Genomic DNA, 19,511 nt, shown 5'->3' with positions numbered 1-19,511 from the left:
AAATTTGCATGGCAGTGGAGGTCACTGTTTATTTAAAACAGTTGAATTTACAAATTCATGGTTAACATCATGCTCTAATTTCTTTAGATTTAACTATAATTTATCATTATTAGCCTCTCGATGATGGTACAATGCACAATTAACAAAAAGAATGATCTATTCAGCCTGTCACAATCTAGTACAATTTTACCACAAAGACAATACTGCTTTACACCGAAGGAACAGCCAAATTTAGCATCCATTTTCAAAAAAATGTGTGCAACATGTCTTTCCTCAGAGCATACCACCAAAGTGCCAAATCGATAGCTTGGGTCTAAGATCCTACCTCTACACGACAACAATCTTCTTCAAAGGGAATAGATGATGAAGAGGTAATCTATTCTCTTACACCTCGACAAACATTGCAACAATTAACACTTAAACTGCAAAACATATAAATTGCCTAATAAAATTGAAATTAGAATTGTTGCATCCATATCATCCTAAAATAAAACAATCCTGCATATTTGAAATAATTAAAATTTCAAGTTTACACTGGGAGGGGTAGGGGTGGGGGTGGGGGGTCACTTCATAGGTCAACAGGATTAAATACTGCTTTGAATTCTTAGATAAAGTTCTCTAATGTTAAACTTTCCTTTTCAACAAGTTGTAATGAATCAAAGATACGTGTGTAGTTCTGTCATCAAAAACTGCATTACGTATCCAAAACACATACATGGTTGTTGGATCTTTGATTTTCAATATATCTAGGCCAGCGAGTTTTGGTTCAACATGACATCTATACGGTTTATTCTTTACACGCGTAATTGGATTCAGTAGTCTGATGTCACGCCACCCGGCAACGGTGGCCATCTTGGTTCTAAACAAAGAAAATCATTCCTTTTTATTCTTCATGCTGGCTAGAACTTTTCATATGCTTTGTGATCAGAATGTGTAAAAGTCAAAACATGATCAAATTTATGTTTTTTTCCCGCTGGATACGCTTTAATGCTCGCCGGAGAAATATTTCATACGGGCGTCCGCCATTGTTCTGATAGTTTAGAGCCAGTGTTACTAAGTTACCATGCGTCATTAGGAAGGAAGTGACGTTACGACTATTGAAGAGTATTAGGACATGGAATTGACTCCCTTGTCAACTTTGAAATTTACAGTTACTCTAAATTATCAAGTCTCTGGAACTGCAAACCAAATTACCTACAAGGTTATTCTTTTTGATAATTCAATTGATAAAGTTTACCTTCAACACTGAGGCTGTAGATTGAACTACAGTTGGAACCCCCCCCCCCCCCCAAAAAAAAAGGGTGTTTCTACGGAATATTTATGTTGGTCGGCAGGTCTGTTCGATACCAGATTGAGATAGAGGGTTCCAGACATAAATAATAATACATACCCATATCCTGTTGTCATTTAGAGCATTTCTCATGGTGATCCAGGCCTGGTTGGTGGGCTCTACTTTAGGCAGACCTCGAACAGCAGTTGGGGCCATCTCTGAACTAAGAACACTAGACGTGGGTTTGTGAATGTGACTGCCGTGGCTACTGCCATTTGACTGCTTGCTGGCCATTCTAGTTTCATTGCGGAGCTTCTGGTATCCAAGCTTAAAGTGTAGGTATATAGGATTAAAACGACCCTTGTTAATCAAAATGTAGGTGCAACATCATGTACTCAACAGTCAGATAATCTTTGAAGCAATGGCAATCACAATTATTTGAATAATCATGAAAATAATATTATAATGATTATCATGTCCATTCTAAATCCTTAGATATCAGAAATATATTGCAGACTCCACAGTGAATACTTAGTATTTATAAATGATATTGCCAACTGGTTCAAAAATTAGTTGTGCACAGGCTAAAATAGCCGGATATTATGAATGGTAATAGGGCAAGCCATATTCATCCTTTAATGGCAAGACTGACATCTTTTCAAATCATAATTTCTCCAATTTTTTATCTGGTCACAACTGCAGATCTGACCGATTTCACAAAGACAGCTGCTCGCATCACAACTACTGCTCTCTTTGTGAAACTATTTAAATTAAAATTATGCCCTTTCACAACGGCACCTAGGCATTATATAAAGAAATATCGATGTTGTCCAAAGTGAGCAAATTGAGGGTTATATAATCTCGTGCCAGAGGAAAAAAACAAACTAAAGTGCCTGAAGAGGGGCTCAAATCCAGGATTTTCTGGATCACTTCGCCCCCTTTGTGAAATTGGTAAGATTTAAAGTTCAAGTGAGCATTCAACAAAAGTAACCGGAGTTTTTCCATTAAAAAAAGCCCTTCCTCAGTTCAAGATGAATTTCTCAATATCTGTATATGAATATTTTTTAAAAAATGACATCAATTAAAATGTCAAAGCCATGGCTAACATGTCCGATAAGTAAGCAAAGATGGTTATTCACCTGCCCCACATCATTCTTCCCCCACAGCCAGACTGTTCCATCTGCATCAATTGCCATCGTAAATTCTCCACCACTCTCCGCCATAAACACTTGGTGGTTATTCAAACATGTCAGCATCTTGGGAATAGGCTAAGGAGGAGGTGGAAGAGGGTTGGGTGGTTTTGGGGTTGTTAAACTGGTTGTGTTAATCAAATACTTCATGAAAAATAAATCATCATTTATGATGCTCTTTACAACCATGGAAGTTTTAAAGTAACAACATTACTGACATTTAAAAAAAGGAAAAAGCAACATTAACTATTAGAGTTTATTGAAAATCGTTTTAGCAATGGTAAGGTCATATTAAAGGGTATCTTATTTTGCTTGAGAAAAGGCAGCTCAGTATAGAAGTCCACATAACATGGAATGCACCTTGATAAAGTCTAGATGAAACCACATTCCAGAACAATGACAAAAAGCTGCATTGAAAGGACAAATGATTTAAAACTTGACCATCTCTATAGTGTGATATCCACTTAAGTGCTCAAAGCATTATACAAGAGGTCGCTGGCCAACAGGCAGCACTTGACATATGACTAGTCATGACGCCTGTTAGGAGATATAACAATTTTTTTTAACGACCAGGTACTTATTTTACACCTGATTACAGTGAGAGAAAGTGAGTAAAGAGTCTTTTCCAAGCAATTAACAATGCACTACTCAGAACAGGATTCGAACCCTGGACCTTCCTGTGTCATTCCACAAGACGACATAGTCACAATTGCACGTCTGTAGATTAATGAAGAATCCACCAGCCAAAGGGCGACCAACATTCACCTATTCACTTTCCTCATTGTATCAGATTAATTTTTTTAATGCTAAAAAAAAAATAGGTTTGCAAGAGACACCAACCTCATCTTGTCGACATCCTGTTCCAAGCTGACCCTCCAAGTTCCTGCCCCAGACATAGAGTGATCCATCTTCAGTCAGCAAAATGTTGTGTAGGCTTCCACAACACACCTGAAAATTGTAGTAGTTAATAATTGGTCCTTTAGTGCTATTACGTATGACTAAAAAATCTTGACTCCTATCGGATATTTCCTGTTTTAAAATGATCTTATTTGAAAGAATCCCTATTCCAACATGTCAGTGAAGGAAACAACCTAAAAGGAATTATGCATCAAACAGAAGGCTGTATTTGATTTCCTTCCTATGCAATGACCCTGAGTTTCAATTCAGTTTCTGTGGTGAAAAGGGGATCCGAATAACTTAAATTTCTTTACAAGTAAAAAGAATGATTTTGATCCTGGCTCGTATTGAAGTTTCTTTTTAGAGTTCTCTCTTTTCCCAGCAGCAATTGGGTAGCTGGGTCTTTTGGATCTGATGAAATACACATTGTGATAGACTAAAGTCCTCTCCAAATGGTTCTATGGAATTTTTACCATCCATTACATAATGCAACAAGAACCAGGACAATTTCCAGCTCCACAGTCTTATGGCTCTAAAGTGCCATTTAACTTTCTTTAGTGTGAAATGGACAATTACAGTTGCATTCTATCCTCTGAGTAAAGAGCTGATCTACTAATTTAGTAATCAGCCCTGATTTGATTGCAAATTGATGGAGCTAATGGTTCAAAAAGCCAACAAATTTTATTTTTAATCAAAATAGACCAGATTATATTTTTCTTGCATGCCTCTTGTCCACATCTACATAGAATTGGAAAGCTAAGTCTATTCCATCTGGTGTAAAGAATTTTGAAACAAACTGGCGTCCTATTTAATTAGTGACAAGCAATTGTTACTGTCTGCTTAATAGCACAAAACTGACACCATACCGTACAGTTTTCATTTGGATAGTAGTAACAACAATGCAGCTCGGCCTATAAAAAGAAATACTAGTCAAATCGCTGGCTGATATTGTTCTTTTAAAGAAAATGGTTCGATCTTCTTGGAGGAATTATGATTTAAATAACCCCCCCCCCCCCAAAAAAAAAAGAAAAAAAAAAGCATTGTTTCTAACTTCTATGGTTTTAGATATTCTATATCATTGAGGAGGGTGAATGCAGAAACTGTTACAAAATATGAATGGTAATCCTGATTATTTGGCTGAATTCTATTCATTTAGTCCATCCCAATATAATACCACACTGGTATGGTGGGTCACACATCGTCTAAGTGATTTTTTCACTTTGGTTCAAGAGTTAAAGTGATTTTCTCACTTTGGTTCAAAAGTTGCTATACCTTGATGATGTTGCCTTGTACATAGGTTAGGTCAACCATAGCAGGAAGAAGAAAAGGGTTATAGGTAGGAGCTTGTCTTCCAGTGTGTCTGGCTTGGCGAATGGAGGAGGCTGCTTGACGGAGATTATGGGGATGGCTGCCCCATACATAGATCTTGTTACTGTCTGATACAGCAAGCTAGATTGGGGGATGAGAGAGGAATGAGATTTTGTCATTTTGAGGTAAAATGATGGTTATGCTGAGTAAATGATGATGATGATGATGATGATGATGATGATGATGATGATGATGATGATGATGATGATGATGATGATGATGATGACGATGATGATGACGGATTAATTCAAAAACTAAATATAATTCATTAAAAAAAAATAATTCTTAGCAATTTACTGCATGAGTTAAAACCGTACTGAATGAAAATATTTAGTTCCAATGCTTTTGACGGGTTCTGGAATTTCAGAAATTCTCCGAGGGATAGAACTCTTGTTGTTGGAGCCCAGACCAAGCTGGCCAAAGTATCCACAACCAAATGACCACACTTGACCCTGATGAAAAATGAAGAAGTAACAGGCAAAAAATAGACATCAAATATTAAATAAACAGTAAATAAAAGATTTCAACTATTTGCAATTCATTTATTTTGTACATGATTTTCATTCTTGCAAAACTGAAATTGAATAAGAAGTCTGACAAGCATATAGGAAGACAAAATCGAGAAAAGACTGCATCTAATGAATATTCATTATGATTGATTTGATTTTCTGACATCTAAAAACCAAACAAACATAAAATAACCTGTGTGGAACAAATCATACTTCTGAAATATATTTTCCTTTCTTTTTTATTACTTTTTTTTGTTTGTTTGGCAGTAAATAAATCTTTGTAGTTTTAACAAAGAAATCAACTCAAAGTCTCCTTTTAACAATATCTGTTTGTTTCTACTTCATCAAAATACACAACTTTGTTATAAAATTAAACCAAATAAATAGTTCTCTTTGTGCAGTGATATTCACCATAACTTTTTTGAGAAAAATACAGCTTACAATGTAGAAATAAATGTCGATATTTTAATGTTAATCATCAATCCCTCACCCATCATGCACAACATAAAATACTCACATCTTCATTGAGAACCAGAGAGTGCGCATATCCGCCAGCAATATGAGTGACCTTGACATTGAGAAGATGCTTGATATGATGTGGAATGAGCCCGTCTTCGACATTCCCATGACCCAACTGTCCGTGAACTCCCCAACCCCAGCTGTAGACTCTTAAAAAATAAAGAAAAAGAAAAAAAAGTAAAGAAAAAAGAAAAAAAAAAGAAAAGAAAAAATAATGGCAAAAAGAAAATACAGTCGCGTCTCTCTAATCCTTAACCCTACAATCCCGCTGTTTCTATAATCTGAACAGGTTGCCTCAGATCTGATTTTTTTCTTGAGCTTTTTTTTCCTTTTTGAACTTTTTTTTTATATAGTGCAATATCCACTAAACATGCTCAAACCTGACCACCAGCAACACATAACATTTAGAACAAAACATGAAGGTTTTTGTTTGTTTTGTTTAAGGGTTTTATGGTGGTTGCAACACATTTAGGTCATATCAATGCCAGTAAAAAGGAAGAAAATGGGAGAATAGAAAGTTCTAGAATTACAATTAAAGCCCCCAAGAAAAGTAAGACAGAGGGGAATTGGATCAAATAGGGAACAGATGTAGATTCCAAGAGCACACTATCAGAGTTCTTAGTTTGAGATCACCTAAAAGTCTCATCCAAACAGAAGCACAGGTCCCCACTAAGAGGAACACACTCAATTGTTTACAAATTATTATACGTATATGTAAAATAAAAATAAAATAGTACATAACAATGAAAAAAAACATCTCCCAAAACAAACTATATGTTTGACTGTTTCCCTCACAGCCAGGATATCCGGCCAGGGCCAGGACAAAACCAAGTAATCTCATTCCAAGACAAAGACAGAAAGCAAGCTGGATAACAGATATTGGAGGACAGAAGACAAAGTAAGTACCTCCCTGTCTTCCATGGTTGGTCAGGAACCCTACTCAGGAACTCTACACTTGTTAGGCGATATTACAATTTTTCCGACAGAGACAACACTGTTAACGACCAGGTACTAATTTTACACCTGAGTGTAGTGAGAGAAAGTGAGTAAAGAGCCTTTTCCAAGGACTATACTATGTGCCAAGTGAGGACCGTCCGATCCAAAAGCAAATGTCACACCATAAGACCACATAGCTGCGCATTCTTCTTTATGCGTACATTTTGGGGACTGATTCGACTATCTGGATGGCTCTGTAATCCTGACAAAATGCTGGGAACAGAGGTGTTTAGATTGTAGAGATTCAATGGTATATATTGCGTCCAAAAGTAACATGAGTTTGCCTATACTATGAAGTCTTAAATAGCTACATTTTAAAAAAAAGTTTTCCTGTTACTACAGAAGAGATTGTAGCAGACATTTAGGGGGAGGAAAGCGAGAGAGAGAGAGAGAGAGAGAGAGAGAGAGAGAGAGAGAGAGAGAGAGAGAGAGAGAGAGAGAGAGAGAGAGAGAGAGAGAGAGAGAGAGAGAGAGAGAGAGAGAGAGGAGAGAGGAGAGAGGAGAGAGAGAGAGGAGAGAGAGAGAGAGAGAGAGAGAGAGAGAGAGAGAGAGAGAGAGAGAGAGAGAGAGAGAAAGAGAAAGGAAGCAAGAGAGAAAGAGAAAGGGAGCGAGAATGAAAGAAAGAGAGAGAGAGAGAGAGAGAGAGAGAGAGAGAGAGAGAGAGAGAGAGAGAGAGAGAGAGAGAGAGAGAGAGAGAGAGAGAGAGGGAGTTACTATTAGCTCATTAGATATTCACTACTAGTATAAAAAGCATTACTTACTGATGATCTGCAGTTAAGGCAAGAGAATGGTACAAGCCACAAGTAATGCCAACCACATTTTCTGACTGTAATGCTTCCACAAGCATTGGACGGCGATAGACGTGATTGGTGCCAACTCCGACTTGGCCATACTTAGAATTACCCCAGCCATAGACCTAGGGAGGAAGGGGGGGGGGGGGGAGAGAAACAAAGATATAATCAATAGAAACAATGCCAACTCTTTCAAAATACGTACAAACGTGTCAGTATAAATTATTGAACAAACATATAACAACATTTAAAAAGAACAAAATACTTCTCATAATATGTTTAAGGCGAAACGCCATTATTCAGCCAAGAAAAATAAATATTTTGAGAATTTTGAGTCTGAAATATTCTATGTTAAGAATTTTGTTCTTTTTTGAAGCTTTTGCTCGATAGTTTTAATAATCAACCTCTAGCAGTTATTTACTCAATTATTATTTCCTAAGTATTTACTCAAACTTGTCTGTGAAGCTCAAACAAGGTATGGGAAAGAAATTATTACCTCTGAGGGCAGGCTACTGTTATGAACGAGTGTAAGGGACCAGTTGTTTTATATGCAAAGATTCAGGTTTGAATACACCAAGTAATGCTGGACATGAACAGAAAATACAGAAATATATATAAGGCGTCCTTTTTGTAATAAGACTTACTCTGTCCATCTCCTACGATATATACAGATTATTTTTCTTCTTTTTCTCTACTTTTAATGGAATTGATTAAAGTGGAGTTTTCCGTTCAAATTTAAAACTGAATTTTTAAAAAAAATTTGCTTACCTAAAAATATCTAAAGTGCTAAGATGCCTTCTGCATTTTATCTGTTCTCTATTCCACAACAAAATATATGAAAGGTGTATTAGATTAATGAGAACATTGATGCCAATTGTCTCACGCCTTTTAAATGCAAAATAAAATAAATTTTGTAGTCGTTTATCTTTTAAAAATACATTTACAACAACTCACTCCTTGGTGTGTCAACGCAAGGGTATGTTCATTCCCACAAGCCACCGCTTCAACCTTTAGTTTTAACATGTGGAGCGTTTCCACTCTCATTGGAGGACACACTGCCTGAGAGAGGTCACCATGACCAAGTCTGAAAATGAAATGGTCATTATATTTTACAAAAATAATTTTGAATTTGTTATTTTGCATAATTGATATAGTCTTATGATAATTCTAGCCCTTAGAGCTTAATGGACCATAAAGCCATTCCACCCTCTCCTTTTTTTTAATTGTGTAAAATGGACAATAGCAATTGCTTACAACCTTTTGGAAAGGATGCTAGTTTACTGTAAAGTGCTTTCCATCAGATCTAACAAATCCAGATACCCAGTGGTATAAATGGACATAGGGTTTAGAAATAAAATATTGGCTGCGAATAGGATCAATCTCATACTTAAGTGCTATACCAACTGAACTATTGTGACCCCCATATACTATATGCTAATGGCATCAGCTTACTAAAAGACCGGGAGTGTTTCAGAACATCAATTAAAAAAATAAATCCTCAACAAATGCTGTTTATATTATTTTGATTGTTGTTTTGTTTTTATTTTCTTGTGTTTTACGGTGTATGTGACAATATTACGTCATTTCACCGCCAGTAAAAAGAAAGATGATAGGGGAAAACTTGCAGATCTGAAGTGAAAAGTAAAACAAATGGGACTGGTCACAAAGGGAATAGAAGATTCCATGAGCAATCAACCGTTACCTAAAAGTCCCATCAATATACAGGCAAAGAATCTTACTATGAAGCATACACAAATACAAAATACAATATTAAAAAAAAAAGAAAAATTATAATAGTACTTAAAAAAGAGATGAATTTTTTTTTTAAAAACCCTCTCTTAATAAAAAAGGAACCAAATAGTTGACTGCTTCCATCACAGCTAAGGACCTCTGCCAAGACAAGAAAATAAAAAAGAGCAATCTCAATATAGAACAAAGACATGGAAGCAACATGGAAAGGGGAAACACGAAAAAGTGAGCTCTTGCCTATCATAAAAAAATAATAAATAAATTCCCTTTATTCATCCCTAAGGGGAAATACTCGTAATTTATTTAGGATCTATTCCAAGAGAAGACTGAAGTAACCCAGGCATCAGCCGCAGTGCAAACTGTTTTGATTAAATCTCTGGTCGGATCAATTCAATTCACCATTATTTTGATTATGATTGGCTCTCATAAGTGTTCTTTAAATTCAAACAAACTATAATATTTAATACTCATATCAGAATGAATCTGCTGAAAGATGAATGGTATCAATTAGAAATATCAAATGTATCAAGACACAATTATCAACAAATTTTGAAGCTAAAAAGTAGTCGTTTAGCCCCATCAAGCCCTTAATCTGAGTTAATCCTGTTTTCTGTAGCGTTAAAAAGACAGTAACAATTGTTTGCTACTTTTAAAAATTTTATGCTAAAAGGAAGTAATTAAATTGAGAACACGAGACACAAAGTAGCAATTTCCAGCGTAAGGAAATATATCATTTCCTTTATCATTTTCTTTACCTTCCATTCAAAGATCTTCCCCATGTGTAGAGGTCACCATTTCTGATAGCAGCTGCATGCTTGGGTCCACAAGCCACGGGCTGGTACTGAGTGGACAACTGGACATGTACCTGATGGGCATCCTCCTCTCTTACCTGTGTTCAATTTCATAGATTATTTCAGGTAATTTGAAATAAAAGTGAGTCTAAAATAAAGCCGTGATAAAGCCCCCTTTACTTCTCCAAAAATAATTTAAAAAAAAAAAAAATAAACCTGCATGATGTCAAAAAATAAAAATAACATTGGACTTGCATTTGATACAAACTGTTTGACAGAGTGTGTCACTTTTATTTTTGGAATTGACATAACATTATCTAATGCAAATGTCGATGTTTGAAACACGAAGAAATAGATAACAATAATAAAATGGAATAGAAGTAGAGTTTTGTTGACAAAGAGGAAACCCAAAACGTCCACATCATCAGTCATTGTAAATTAAATTAAAGCGTCTATTCCGGTTAATTATTGTTATTTAAAACATTATAATAATTATCTCGGGTCTCGGGTGAATGATATCCTAGCTATGCAATGGGTTGCCATGATTTTCAATGCTTCTCTGTTGTAGGTTACATGGTTTTCCCAACATCTCATTGTTTACACTAACGTGCTGTCTTGACGACCATCTTGAAAAGTCTCAGTTATTTTTAAAAATATTTCTTAAGGACTTGCAAGAAATTAATGATATACAAACAAAAGGCATCTCAAGTAAATGTAAAACTGATGTTCATTGCAATTTGAAACACAAACATATATTTTCCAAAAATTGATTTTTTCCACTGCTAGTGAGATTTTTTTTCTTTTTGTTTAATTTATTTTAATTTTTTTAAATGATTTCATGTCGTGATTTTGTACATTGTTCCAGTAAAATAAGGGAGCAAATGGTCTAATAAAACAGGATGCTATGATATAGAATGATAATAACGATAATAATAATAATAATAATAATAATAATAATAATATAATAATAATAATAATAATAATAATATATAATATAATAATAATAATAATAATAATAATAATAATAATAATAATATAATAATAATATAATAATAATAATATAATAATAATAATAATAATAATAATAATAATATATAATAATAATAATAATAATAATAATAATAATAATAATAATAATAATGATAATGATAATAATAATAATAATAATAATAATAATAATAATAATAATAATAATAATAATAATAATAATAATAATAATAATAATAATAATAATGTCATCATTATATCATCATCATCATCAATATCGTTTCCTTTTTTATTTGGTATATGAATTGATACAAAATTTGCCTTTTATACAACTTACTTTTTGTTCCATATCCTGTATCTCAGTTCCTACCAAAAGGTCAAAGTTTAGATGGAGATGCTGGACAGCTTCTTTTCGTCGAAGTCTATTCAGCTGTAGGATAATTTCTAAGAAAAACTCCAGCAGATTTTCAGTCTGATGCTCTTTCAGTTCCTAATAAAAATATAAGTGATAAATAAACATATTAAAAAATCAACAGAAACCATGCTGTCTGTAGGTCAAACATGGCAGCTAAAAAAGCTTATTCATTTTGTATTCATTCACAATTTTGTCCTCTGAAATTCAATTCAATGAATTTTTAAAAAAATCTTTAAATCTTCAATTATATACAATATTTTTAGGACCATTTATGACCATAACATCAAATTTACGATTTTTTACAACTTTACAAGTTTGCTGGACACCAGTAAATCAAATATCGGCTACTTACTCCAGGAACAATTTCTGTGGACTCGCTTGAAAACGAGGCAATAGAGCTTAAACTGTTAGATCTGTTTTGAACAAAAGCAGAGAATAAAATTGTTTTTTAAAAGGTAACAAGAAATTGTAATAAGAGCAATGAAAAAAATGCATTCGGGAATATATATGTCAATTTAACTGAACATGAAAAAAGGCACAGATGTATGGAACCTCTATTGTTTGTTATTGGTTACATCAAAATAAAATACCATTCTATTTCATACCGAAATCTAACAATTGTAAGATAATCACCCACACTACCTTTTCATGGATCTCTGAAGTCTCATTAAGATGCTTTTCATGACACACTTGGACGGATCGAAGATTCTGGCAATTTCTAACAACTGTGTAGGAGGTAGTGACATTATAAGTGGCTGGAGGATGGAGTAGTTATGAATGGCGAGTTGTGGCCGGGTAATGAGGAGTTGGACTAGGTCGACATCTGGCAAGCATGGTAACATTTCTGAAAATCGAAATTCATGTTATCACACATTTATGTTTCATCCAATAACTGGTTATATTCTTTTAAATGGCATAGATAATAATAATAATAATAATAATAATAATAATAATAATAATAATAATATAATAGTAATAATAATAATAATAATAGTGATAAATAATAATAATAATAATAATAATAATAATAATAATAATAATAATAATAATAATAATAATAATAATAATAATAATAATAATAATAATATTAATAATAACAACAACAAAAACAAAAACAACAACAACAACAACAACAACAACAACAACAAAATAATAATAATAATAATAATAATAATAATAATAATAATAATAATAATAATAATAATAATAATAATATAACAGTTCTAATAATACTATTAATAATACTCTTAATAATAATAATAATAATAATATATAATAATAATAATAATAATAATAATAATAATAATAATAATATATAATAATAATAATAATAATAATAATATAATAATAATAATAATAATAATAATAATAATAATAATAATAATAATAATAATAATAATAATAATAATATAAAACAATAATAATAATAATGATGATATATAGTTTTTCAAAAATGCTATAATAAGGAAATATAATGTGACCATTTGTCTCAAAAGAGTATTATGTCAGGGTGAACCCTTCCCCGACATAAACTGGAAAACTGGAAAAATACATGGACACCTGTATAAAAAAGAAAATAATAAAATCTTTCTAAACGCAAAAACCAAATTGTGTTTAAGCCAAATAATTTTCCGAGAGGAGGCTCTACTCTCAAACTCTTCCTTACAAACTGTTCAGGTCTCGTCGATAACTGCATGGGCCTCCCAGACATTAGTTGTTTTTTTTCTTGTTTTTAAGGGTTATACGGCGCTTGCAACACATTTAGGTTATATCAGCGCCAGTAAAAAGGAAGAAAATGGGATAGTAAAAAGTTTTAGAATTACAATTAAAGCACCCAAGAGAAAGTAAGACAAAGGGGAATTGGAACGAATAGGGATCACATGTAGCTTCCAAGAGCATACCACCAATGTACTTAGTTTGAGATCACCTATAAGTCTCATCCGGACACAAGCACAAAATCCAACAAAGAGGAATACACTCAAATGCCAACATTATACATTAAAAATAACAAATATAATAATACATAACAGAGAGATGATTTACAAGGAAAAAAATATCATCTCCCAAAACAATAACTATGCATTTGACTGTTTCCCTCCCAGCCAAGACTCCGACGAGGGCCAGGAAAAAAAACAAGTAATCTCATTCCAAAACAAAGACAGAAAGCATGTTGGATAACAGATATATGGGGATAGAAGACACTGTATGTACCTCCTTGCCCACTATGGGAGGTAGTATCCCCACCCAGCCAGGTATTGGTGACCACAACACAATTCCCTACATTGCATCGAGGATATGGGCAAAATACTAGAAACCTACAAAGCACTAAATGTATCTTTGGAAATGAGCAAATATGCTTTTTGTACATTAAGAAATGAAACTCTTCTCAGAACACTTTAACATAGTCTACACTGAAAACACTAACATTAACTCATTGTGGAATTCCTTTGAATAAAAATGTGAATGACTTATGAAAAAACATGTGCCGTCAAAAACGTCGTCCCAGAGATTCAACCAAACATGGGTCACCAACAAAATAAAACAATCATCATGGCAAAAGAAAAGAGCCAAAATCACTGGAAAAAAAAGCAGGACTGGGAGCGATTTCATTGTTTGAAAAAATCTACACTTACAAATTGCAGCAAAACATACAAAAGCTATGTGTCAGAAATGCTAACAGACGAAAATAAGAACAACCCTAAAAAGTTGTGGGGATTCATTAAAAGCAAACGCAACGAATCATCAGGAATTGCTCCTCTTAGTAAAAATGGAGTCATGCAAATGTGACAACTTAATGAAAGCTAACATCTTAAATGAACAGTTTTCAACAGTATTTTCAAAAGAGAACACAGACAACGTCCCATCAAAACTTCAAAACGGGCATGAAACAATAGAAGATATTTTAATAAACCCATCAGGAGTTGAAAAACATCAATCCACACAAGGCAACAGGCCCCGATAAAATACCAGGAAAACTTCTCAAAGAATATTCAGCTGAAATCACCCCAAAAGCTCAACTATTTTAAAATATATATATCTAATATTTGAAATGGCATTCAGTTTGAAACAAAAAAACCATGGCTCTATTGACAGATTTACTGTCCTTACCAGCAAGAAGGCAGATTTACACATGAAGTGGCTGTACCGAGATGACTGGTACTGATAAACCACTGTCCAAAACTAACTTTTTGGTGGTTATCAATGGGGTTAAAACAGGTTACTGCCCCAGACAAAATTTCCAATTGACTCTTATTTTAATAAATACTTGAGATATGTTCATTTTGATAACTTTGTCAGCTTTTCTGTCCCACAGTTTCAAAAAGGTAAAAAAAAAACAAGATTAAATGATTTTTTTTTTCAGAACATATTGCTGTTTGGGGCATATTAAGAAATTTATTTAAAAAGACTAGAAATCATTAAGGTATGAATATGATATAATGTCGATGTTTGAACAAATTTGATCTATTACGATTTTTGTCAATATCATGGCATGTATAAGATAAGAAAAGATACAATGAGATAAGAAAACAAAAATATCCTACCTGACTGCACAAGATGGGCTGTAAAGCCTTTTAGAACTAGATCCCTCAAACAGGTGAATGGAATGTCATGGAACGTTTCGGCTTTGACCAGCAAGTGTAAGGCATCCATAATGAGTCCTCGTGCTTTGGCCAATGACAACAACAGCTCAACAAATTTACAATCAGACAAAAGTACCAATGCTGCCTGCTCATCGTAAGAAAAACTGCCCAATAAAAAATCTCTGAAAACACAAAATGAAAGATCATAAGATATCGGTGTAATTTTTAATCCAAGTTTAAATTTTGGCACTCATTCAACAGAATGATGGGAATGATTTACAAAAGTTTATTGCTCTTGATAAATCTAACTTTATTTCTTTGTTTGAGTCAAAAGTTCTACCCATTCTCGAATAAATCTGGCAAGGGTGATATTGATAATGATTGTAAAGATGATATACACAGGTTGGTGATGATAATGTTGCTGCTACTGCTACTGATGATGGTGATGATGATGATGATGGTGGATGGTGGTGATGATGATAATAAAGATGAGAGAAAACATAATTTTCAATGATAAGAAGAATAAATAAGTGTTATTATGATTCCTTTTTTTTAGAGAAACAAAATTCAAACTCACTTTAATCCAGCATAAGTGTTGGCAAGAGGTGAGGTCTTTCCACGCTGTAACTGGTATACAAAACAGTGCAGTAGCATATTGGAAAGGAATTTCCGTTCATTTGGGTTGAGGTCATAACCTGGACTACTCAACACCTGTCTTAACTGAACAGTCACTTCTGAGATACAGCCATATCTAGCCAGGTTGCCTGTACGCTTTGTTGCTGGACACTAAGAATGTATGAATTAATCAAAATGAACCATGTGAGAAAGTAATCATCACAACATAATCAATTTAACAAATACAAAGAACCAATGACTATTTGAGAGAAATACAAGTTGTAGCAAAGGGATATTTTTAAAAATCGTTTAAAGACAGTAAAGAACTAATGACTGTATGAGAGAGATATTATATTAATTTTTTTCGCCATCATTTCTAATTAACAGTATTATTGTTATTATTATTATTATTATTATTATTATTATTATTATTATTATTATTATTATTATTATTATCATAGTATTATTGTTATTATTCATTGATCAAATCAATTGTGGGAGGTAAACGCAAAGAAAAATGCAATCCTTTTTATACTTTACAAATCACAAATGCATCACAACTATCACATTTCACATGAGAATAACAGAGAATATGAGAATAATGAAAAATGACCACCCTTAAACTATCTCTCGGTTTGAGAAAAAAAAATTATCGAAATATTATGTAAAACAAGTTCAGTATTTCTTTTTATCACTTCATGAAAAATCAATAAACCAATAAAATGATCGAATAATTGAATAAATAATAAATGCATGGTTGATTACTGCATGACAAACTGACAAAAATGAATTAAAGAAAATCTTCGAATTATACATAAATAATTAAGAAGATCCCTCTCTGTCCAATTTTATATCAAATTAAATCTTCATGAAATAAGGAAACCACTTGTCAGTAACTAACAAAAATGAATGACCCAGAATTCTTACCACAAACTTTTATTAGTATAATTTTAAAGCTACATACAGCAGAGTTCAGCTCCATGATCATAATTCCAAAGGTACAGATGCTTCCCATTATTGTGACTATGTGGTCTTGTGGTATGACACTCGTCTTCAGATCGTAAGGGCCTGGATTCGAGCCCCAGTTTGAGCAGCTCATAGTTGAGTCCTTGGAAAAGGCTCGTTTTTCATATTCTCTAACCATACTCAGGTGTAAAATGAGTATCTGGTTGTTATTAGCGTTGTCTCTGTCAAAAAATATTGTGATATAGCCTAACAGGTTTCATGTCCCTTGTTATTTGTTGCTGTTGGCGAGGGACCTCATTTACAATTTAAAGCATTTTGAGCATGTCTAGTGGATAATGCTCTATATAAACGCTCAAGTTTTTTTTTTTAATTAATTTTTTTTGAAGAGCTATTTCCACCAATTAAGTACAATACACTTTTTCATTTTTCCACCTCCTTATTTTAGGTGAAGGCTGAATGTCCTAGACGCAGTATTCCATTGGTTAATTTTTAGCACAAATTAATTCTATTGATAAAATCAAAGTCTTACAACATGTGAGATCAACTGAGTAAACAATAATCCAAATAATTGTAATGGATAATCACTTTGTGGTTTCTTGAAAGTGCTCTGATCTATTATTAGATACTTTCTGTTAAAATCAAATAAGATTGAGAAAATCTGATGCGGCAAATAAAAAAAAACACATCCAAATAAACAACAACAACAACAACAACAACAAAATAAATAGACGAAACATTAATCCAAAGTCATGTTGCATTCATATAACTCATATGCACAAAACGTTGCGTCACATCTATTTTCAAAAAGTTATATTTTATACATGTGTTAGCGTACAAAACTGAGTAAATTCTAAAAAGAATTGGTTTATTTCCCAGAACGTTAAACAGTTTCAAATCATTACAATTATCAAAAAACAACAACAACAAAAAAAAGAGCAATATCGAAGCCATCAAGCAAGTATATTGTCTTCAATAAGCAAGAAGAATTAAAAAGCTACTTCTACTGTAAAAAGGAGTAAACAAAACCTATGAAGCATTGGATATAAATCAAATAAAATAAAAGAAACTAATAAAAGCATGCACTATTGTCTTGAGTCTCGGGAAATTATTGATAAACATATATTTTGTCACGACAATGTCAGACTGCTGAAAATGAAAACTGATCAAGGAATAATAAAAATAATAATAATAATAATAATAATAATAATAATAATAATAATAATAATAATAATAATAATAATAATAATAATAATGATAATAATAATAATAACAATAATAATAATAATGATAACATAATAATAATAATATATAATAATAATAATAATAATAATAATAATAATAATAATAATAATAATAATAATAATAATAATAATAATAATAATAATAATAATAATAATAATAATAATGGTGGTGATGATAGTAATAACAACATTTACTATTCTCATTTCCCATATAAACTACATACAAGGGCTTTCCCAAAAAAATAGAAGGTGAAAATCGGCATGGCTCAAAAACGGTTAATCAATTTTGATAAAATTTGGATTAATGTTACCAACACAAATTGTCTACTATTCAACATAATCGCTATGAAGATTGCAGCATTTTTGCCATCAGTATAAATATTAACTTCTCAGGTCAGGTGAATCGATTTTGTAACATTCTCAATGAGGTTGTCATCATCGACAAAGTGTTGTCCTGCCAGTGATTTTTCAAAGGTCCAAACAAGTGGTAGAACAAGGGAATATTATTTTGTGGTATACAGTGTTGCATTTGTTATAGGTGACCACAATGTGTTCAACAGTCTGTCTGTTTCTCAGTTTGTCCAGACAATGTTAATATTTACACCTTTTTTTAAAATAAAAAACTACAGTGGCCACGAGTTTCTTTGAAGATTGTTGAACTTTCTTTTTTCTTTTTTTTAAAAGTTGGTGACAACAGGAGTTTCCAAGACATGGAATCTTGACTTGTCTCTTGTGTTGTGAGATACATATATGTTTCATCTCGTATTATCAAATAATCCAAAAACCACACACCAGATCCAAGACTACTATTATCACTGCTCCCACTGCCTGTACCAGGTTCTATTGGTTATTAATACAATGGAACTCGGATACAACCGGGATAGTGGGACTAGCAAAAAATCTTCATTTTAACAGAGTCCCGTCATATCCATGCATACAGAATTGAAGGGAAGTAATACTGAGGGAAATAAAAAAACACAAGGAATACATTTTGAATTACCTCGCAAAGTAAATATCGAGTTACCTCCCTAAGTAAATAAATCAGATGATGTGACTGTGACTTCCATTCTGTAACTACCCCCCCTCCATAAGGTGGATTGGAGCAATGCAACGATTAATTCTACCTTCCTCCTTTCCTCTGCTTTCTACCCGTTACAACTGCGCCACTGACAGCCACTAAGTGTACTTCATAACTCAAGCAGCGCACAGTCTTCACATTGAGCTCACCATCTCATTTAAATTCGCATAATTACCTAATCAGTCATGAGATGCACCTCCATCCCTCACTCTAGGCATAACATGCTAGGCCTAAGTGTATCAACACGTTGATTGGTCAGTCATGTGCCTCTCACTATCCTTTTATTTTTTGGCTTTGTGGTGGATACACAAAGTACACTGAGAAACATCAATAGTACACACAATAACTACAATTTGCCCACTACCACCGCATCTCCATTCCCTATAATTGTTGTATGTCATGTGTGCCTTCCTCTTTTCTTCTTGAGTACATAGTTTTTCTCAAATGGGTATTAAATTTGCAACTCAGACCCTCGTTGTAGTGTTGTTACAAGAAATATTTTCCTATTATAGCCATGCGTGATTTATGTGAATTACACAGGCCGTAGA

General features: G+C 33.0%; 1 protein-coding gene across 4 annotated transcripts in view; it reads right to left on the bottom strand.

Moving 5' to 3' along the window:
• The window catches only part of LOC144974925 (uncharacterized), a 55,170-nt gene that overhangs the window by 9,212 nt on the left and 26,447 nt on the right, over positions 1–19,511 (bottom strand). For all 4 annotated transcript variants that reach the window (XM_078918439.1, XM_078918438.1, XM_078918441.1 and 1 more), the window contains 14 exons: positions 15,641–15,849; positions 15,025–15,245; positions 12,125–12,326; positions 11,835–11,895; positions 11,405–11,557; positions 10,045–10,178; positions 8,495–8,624; positions 7,511–7,665; positions 5,752–5,902; positions 5,043–5,177; positions 4,630–4,806; positions 3,301–3,408; positions 2,410–2,538; positions 1,391–1,597 (listed from right to left, as the gene is read on the bottom strand). In XM_078918439.1, coding sequence (XP_078774565.1) covers positions 1,391–1,597; positions 2,410–2,538; positions 3,301–3,408; positions 4,630–4,806; positions 5,043–5,177; positions 5,752–5,902; positions 7,511–7,665; positions 8,495–8,624; positions 10,045–10,178; positions 11,405–11,557; positions 11,835–11,895; positions 12,125–12,326; positions 15,025–15,245; positions 15,641–15,849 — 2,172 coding nt within the window. The remainder of the gene's footprint in view (positions 1–1,390; positions 1,598–2,409; positions 2,539–3,300; positions 3,409–4,629; positions 4,807–5,042; positions 5,178–5,751; positions 5,903–7,510; positions 7,666–8,494; positions 8,625–10,044; positions 10,179–11,404; positions 11,558–11,834; positions 11,896–12,124; positions 12,327–15,024; positions 15,246–15,640; positions 15,850–19,511) is intronic.

The sequence above is a fragment of the Berghia stephanieae genome, chromosome 6 (assembly GCF_034508935.2).
Source record: "Berghia stephanieae isolate SIO BIC M18660-M18661 chromosome 6, UCSD_Bste_1.3, whole genome shotgun sequence".
NCBI classification, from domain to species: Eukaryota; Metazoa; Mollusca; class Gastropoda; order Nudibranchia; family Aeolidiidae; genus Berghia; species Berghia stephanieae.
This window is presented reverse-complemented; position numbering and strand designations above follow the sequence as displayed.